The sequence below is a fragment of the Anoplophora glabripennis genome, unplaced genomic scaffold (assembly GCF_000390285.2).
Source record: "Anoplophora glabripennis isolate ALB-LARVAE unplaced genomic scaffold, Agla_2.0 scaffold206, whole genome shotgun sequence".
NCBI lineage: Eukaryota > Metazoa > Arthropoda > Insecta > Coleoptera > Cerambycidae > Anoplophora > Anoplophora glabripennis.
In genome coordinates, this window is record NW_019416733.1 from 103,430 (window position 1) to 110,199 (window position 6,770).

The following is a 6,770-nucleotide window of genomic DNA, read 5'->3' on the forward strand; positions in this document are numbered from 1 at the left end:
TGAAGCATGACGACTTGATTACAGAAAAAATTATCAAAAACTTGATGTTTAATAAAACTTTAATAGAGATTTCCTGCTAAATGATTGCACTTATCGGCATACATAACGTTTCCTGATATTGTTTCTCTTTTCAATGTTTAATTTTCTGTGAGGTTTAGCATGGGCAAGCGTTATGAACAAAACGAATTTTGAGTTCTAGATAAAGTGCCCTCTAGTGGCGTATAATGAAAGTTGATCTTGATCTGCTTAGTGAGTGTGCCAAATGTGAGTAGGTATTTAAAGCAAAAGGAAAAACAAGTAAAGGGCACCAGCGGGTTTGGCCAAAAATTAAAAAACGCCCTGTAACTCAAAAACGGTAACAGATAGAGAGAAGCGACTTGGGTCATTGTTATTTTCTCCACGGGGCGATACAAGTTCTTCATATCTATTTAATTTCACTCAATTTTTAACACGTAAATTCATATCGTTGACAATTTCTACCGACTCGCACATCTTTTACTAACGAAGTGATTTCAGGTCGATAAATGAAAAGATAGAAACAACACAATCTTGTTTATTTGTACTAAATCGTTTACAACTGCAATATTAACATCTTTTACTTCCTTAAGATAAAACTAGGTTGTTATTTATTAGGCGGCGGCGGCAGCGGCCATTATTATTAAACTATGTAATTGCCTAAATCAAGATACGTCTTTTCTAACAGTGTTCTGCTGTTTCGATTGTTATTATCGATTCTCTTCCTTTGCCGACACCAATCCATTTCACTAAAAAATATAAGTACCCCTAATTAAAATTTTTCAAAAAAAACACAATCATTACTAAACTGGAATAACTTAATACCAACATTTTTTGTTGGAGTATATGGAGACATTGGAATAAGAATAATTGAATATTAGGTATAACATGTATAAATATACTGACCGGGATGTAAACGCTAGTGTTAAAAGTAACTTACTTTTAACACGCGTGTCAAAAAATGACATTTTTAACATCAAAAATATCAAAAATGACAATTAAAAAGCCCACTTTTAACAGTTTTGTAGAAAAAATAGTGTATGATATACGTGTTAAAAGTGATTTTATTTTGTTCGTGAAGTTAATTTAATCATCTTCACTCACAAAATAAAATCTTATTTTTAACACGTATATCATAAATAGCTATTTATTTTTTAATTATTTCATGGGACCGCTATAAATAAAATTCTTCCACAAAAAAGTTCTCACATTTTACAAAAACAAAAACCCTTATTACCATACTAAAATAAATTATTGTTAAATAAATTGTTTAAACTAGTCGGCCATATTGGATCAGCCATTTTGAATTTTCATTTTCTCACATCATATTCTTTTTTAGCGACCTCAAAAACCCCTATATTACAAATATAAGTGGATAATTGTTAAATAAATTGTTTAAAATAGTCGGCCATATTGGATTAGCCATTTTGAATTTTCATTTTCTCACATCATATTCTTTTTTAGCAACCTCAAAAACCCCTATGTTACAAATATAAGTCGATAATTGTTAAATAAATTGTTTAAAATAGTCCGCCATATTGGATCAGCCATTTTGAATTTTCATTTTCCAACTTCATATTCTTGTTCAGCGACATCGAAAAACCCTATATTGTCGATTTAAAAGAATTGATTTAAAACTCATCGAATTATTTTAAATATTCTTAAAAAAACTATTTATTATTGTTTAAACAATTAAAAAACAATTAGCGTACAAAAATAAGTTTATAACTCTTTTCTAATACTTATCTCCAAGTAATTTCAAAAGGTTTTAGGAAAATCCATGCATGCTTCTCATAATTATTTCGAAATAACGCGCGTAATTTTAAGCTATCTTGACTCCACTACAAATGTTATCAGTAAATCTTTCATGAAAGTGAAGTTACCGGAAAAATCATATAAATATTTGAAACTTTTAACACTCTGCATCTCCGTAGGGAAGCGTCCTATCAAAAATTTTTATAGGGCAAAACTTTTCATCGGTAGAATACGCCATTAAAGTTTGGTAAAACTTATAATTAACACCCTGTATAACCCAAATATTTAGAAATACAAATTTTGATATTTTAGAATGGAAACAAGGTTTTTTGCTAAATCTGAAGAGGAAAAAAAATTAATAAATCCTTTCTGTCACAGGAAATAATTAAAAAAAAACCGGAATTGAATATTGTGATAAGATTTTTCACTTTGTATGTGAACTATTAGACCGATCGAAATAACTCAAGGGGCTTATAATAAACAAAAAAATAATAAAAAATTGCGTGAGCAGGGGCGGCGGAGGGTTGTTTTCGGGGGTTGAAACATTATGAAAAGTTGTATCATTGGGATTTCTGGCGAAAGTTGACGTTAAACAAAAAAGTATCCAATACAAAAGTAGTAGATCATGCAAAAATCTACAACTTTTGTAGAGGTCACTTTTTAACCTAACCTCAAAATTTCCGAGAAAAATGCGAAAAACAGGTTTTTCCTGATTTTTCGTTTTTTATTTCTCATTTCCGCAAAAATAATTTAATTCTGACGAAACTTTGTGAAAATATACCTTTCTGTGTCTTAAATAACCACAAATTATTTTAGATAAAAAAATCAAGAACTTTCTGAGATATTCATTTTTTCGGCCTGAAACACTTTTTTCAAAGAAAAAATCTACTTCGAAAAATCATCGTACAGAGTTCTGCTGGTTATCATTTTTATCCATTTTGACATATACTTTTTGGTGAAATAAAAAAACCTGCAATCACAGTTCAAAAACATGCTCAAAAATGCAAAATAAAAAAGTAAAAAATGACTTGCAACAATGAATTTTTCAGTAATTGTTGATAATTTGTTTAAATTTAAAAAAAAATCAAAAACTGATTACACCATTCAATTATACGGAAAAAATTAAAAAAAAACTCTCATTGTTTGACCCGAAACTATTTTTGTACAGTATTGCTATAAACATAAGTCGAATAGTGAATAAATAAAATAATTAATAATTTTTTCCTTAGGATCGATTAGTGTACTTATTTTTTTTTAAAGTTTGATGAATTCATAGATATACAGTGTCCAAGTTAAGGATGAGATAGCATTAGAATCTAGGAAACGGTAAGAGATACGGGGTGGCTCAGATTAAAAAAAGTTGTGTTTTTTTATACCCAACTTAGAAAGTTTTAAAATTCCAGGTACTTTCGAAGATATTCGGAAAAACACGAAATTTTGCAAAATTGTTTAATTTTTTCTAGCTTTATTTGAAAACGGATTTTAAAATAAATTACATATCTACAATGCCACTTTTTTCGCTCTATACAATGGCGTCAACATTTTTGCAATCCGACGTTTCGCCTTCGAGGGGCCATCATCGGGTTAATTTTTTTAAATACGTCACTGTTATTTTTATGACAAAATCTAGTCATTTTTAATTCTGAATTAGAGGATGTTAGAGGAAAATTTTTTTGGATATTTTGTGCTATATTGACACTCCAATATATATTTTAAAAGCGTTCAGAGCCGTACTCAGGAAAAATATTTAATGATAGCTAAAAACCTTTTTAAACGATTACAATAGTAATATCATCTAATTCAGAATTAAAAGTGACTTAGGTTTTGTCATAAACATAGCAGCGACATATTTAATAAAATTAATCTGATGATGGCCCCTGGAAGACGAAACGTCGAATTGCAAATATGTTGATGCCATTGGATAGAGCGAAAAAAATGGCATTGTAAATATGCAATTTATTTTAAAATTCGATTTCAAATAAAGCCCGAAAAAAAATAAAACAATTTTGCAAAATTTCGGGTTTCGGATTTCACGTCAACAGTAGACTTTGCAGTTAATACTTGGTACTGCTGAAATCTCAAATCATCCAGAGATAATTTATCATTATTTGTGCATTTGTAATTCGACTTAGATGTTTATAGCAATACTTTACAAAAATAAAGTTTTGGGTCAAACGATTACAGTTTTTTTTAAATTTTTTTCCGAAGAATTGAATGGTGTAATCAGTTTTTGAAAGTTTTTTAATTTAAACAAATTATCAACAATTACGGAAAAATTCATTGACAAGTAATTTTTTATTTATTTTTTTGGATTTTTGAGCATATTTTTGAAGTGAAATTGCAAATTTTTTTATTTTACCAAAAAGTATATGTCAAAATGAAAAAAATGATTACCGGCAGAACTCTTACGATGATTTTTCTAAGTAGATTTTTTTCTTTGAAAAAAAGTGTTTCAGGCCGAAAAAATGAATATCTGAAACTTCTAGATTTTTTTATCTAAAAAAATTTGTGGTTATTTAAGACGGAAAGGTTTCACTAAGTTTCGTTAAAATTAAATTATTTTTGCGGAAATGAGAAATAAAAAACGAAAAATCCGAAAAAAAACTGTTTTTCGCATTTTTCTCAGAAATTTTGAGGTTATGTTAAAAAGTGACCTCTACAAAAGTTGTAGATTTTTGCATGATCTACAACTTTTGTATTAGATACTTTTTGTTTGACGTCAACTTTCGCCAGAAATCCCAATGATACAAATTTTCACAACTTTTCAACCCTCCGCAGCCCCTGCTCACGTATTTAGTTTTTTTTTTCGTTTATTATAAGCCCCTTTACCATTTCCACATATAAAAGTTCAGGTAACAATTTTTTTTTTTCTTCAAGTGTAATTAATTAACAATTTGCCGCTAAAAAGTAATTACCTGGTACGTTCAGCAAGTCTTCTATTTTATTAACGTAACGTTTGGCATTGTCAGGTAAATCCTTAAACTGCCTTACATCCTCCGTACTCGTCTGCCAACCAGGCATCGTTAAATATTCAACCTTAAAAAAGGACAAGCACATAACATACGCGCACATATTACTGTGTAATAAACTTTAAATGTTAACTGCCAACAACTTATAAAAAATTAAAAACACATTACCTCGACCGCCGCCAAATCCGATGCAGTGGAGGGGAAATAATCCATTTTCTTTCCATTTAACTTATATCCGGTGGCCAGTTTAAGTTCAACTAAAGTGTCTAAGATATCTAATTTTGTCAAACATATGGCCGTGTAGCCATTGATCATATTAGTGTACTGCAGTAAAACGATGTCTAGCCAACCACAACGACGCTTCCTTTTCGTTGTAACCCCAAATTCAGCTCCTCTGGATTGCATTATTTCGCCAATACTCTGAAAATATGATTTTCAATGAGGCACATGACGTAAATAAGCAAATTTTACAGGTATAATAGGCTACTGATTATGTCATATGATATAGAATTACAACGTTGATGGGTTTTTATTGCATGAATCGTTCAAATGGTTATTCAGAAAGAAAAAACCGCGGAGTGCTATTAAATTAGAGGGTGGAAATTGGAGATAGGGGTGAAAATGTAACCCTTACGGTTTTTTGAGTATATCTCGAAAATGAAGCAAAATTTGAGGGTATTGCATAGGAAAAATTTTGTAGTGAGATTTTCTATCGAAATAGCTTATTTAAAAAATTTATTTACTGCAAAATATATTAAAAACAATTTAACAAAAAAATGCAAAAAATTTAATTTTTTGTTTTTTTTTTTACTTTTATGCAAATAACTTTTTTCTGAGCAGAGATAGGTATAGGCATTGCTACATAGAAAAAAAAGTATATCAAATTTCCTTCAAAATAAGAGGTTGTATAGTATTTTTGGATAAATATTGACTGATATATGGCCACTCAAACTTAGTAAATTTTTCGATTTTCTTCGCTTTTACCCTTATACGTTTTAATTTTCATTTTTCGCAAAAAGGAAGGAAATAAGTCGTTCAAGGATTTTCATCACATGATTTGTTCGAGGGGTCATTAAACCACGGGGTGCTATTAAATTAGAGGATTGAAATTGAAGATAGGGTTGAAAATGCACTTTTGCAGTTTTTTAAATATAGCACGAAAACAAAGCAAAATTTCAGTATAGTTCATGGGAAAAATTTTCTAGAGAATGACTTATTTAAAAAGTATAAAAGGAAAATTTTATGCAAAAAATTGTTAATAAACAATTTTAAAGAAAGCAAAAAATAAGATTTTTTGATTATTTTTACTTTTTTAATAAAATAATTTAGTAAAAACTTGAGAATTTAAGTACAATAATAGTATATTATTCAACGAGCGTATAATGATGGGTATTATTCACGAGGTGAAGTTTACGGCCACGAGCCGCAGGCGAGTGGCCTAAATCACCGAGTGAATAATACCCATTATACGGGAGTAGAATACTATACTTTATCCACGACTACTAAATATTTTTGTTGAAGTTTTTTTTGTTTTTAGTTCGTTTTTTAACACAATTTAACACAAAATATCAAAACACTGAGAAATCTATGCACACAAACAATAATGTTGACAGGTTTGAGTCAAATTTGTTTTGTTTTAAAAGCTACTTAGATTTATGAAATGTTTCGAAAAACATGGTATGTTAAGCAACAGATATACGACACGCACAAACGAAGTCGCTGATGGCTCAGTGTAGATGCTCCTTCCCTTCCAACCGCGGGTCCCGGGTTCGAATCTGGTCTAGGAAAATTCACTTTTTTAATTTTTTTTTTATATGTACAGCACTGAATTGAAAATATTTAGTGGTTTACACGATAAAATTTTAAAAACGGATTGTTTGTAGCAGAACAATATAATATTATAGCTAAATTAAGGAAGCATCTGACAGTAGTGATTAATGACTCATTAATCACTGCCGTGATTAATGGGTATTATTAAGGTCGAGCAAACAGACGTATAATGGGTACATTATACAATAGTCGTGGATAAAA

The 6,770-nt window shown here is 29.7% G+C and overlaps 1 protein-coding gene across 2 annotated transcripts in view; it reads right to left on the reverse strand.

Moving 5' to 3' along the window:
* Positions 1-537: 537 nt before the first annotated feature.
* LOC108904705 (adenylosuccinate synthetase) overlaps positions 538-6,770 on the reverse strand; it is an 18,292-nt gene continuing 12,059 nt past the window's right edge. For both annotated transcript variants that reach the window (XM_018707349.1, XM_018707347.1), the window contains 3 exons: positions 4,908-5,159; positions 4,686-4,806; positions 538-764 (listed from right to left, as the gene is read on the reverse strand). In XM_018707349.1, coding sequence (XP_018562865.1) covers positions 697-764; positions 4,686-4,806; positions 4,908-5,159 — 441 coding nt within the window. In that variant the 3' untranslated portion in view covers positions 538-696. The remainder of the gene's footprint in view (positions 765-4,685; positions 4,807-4,907; positions 5,160-6,770) is intronic.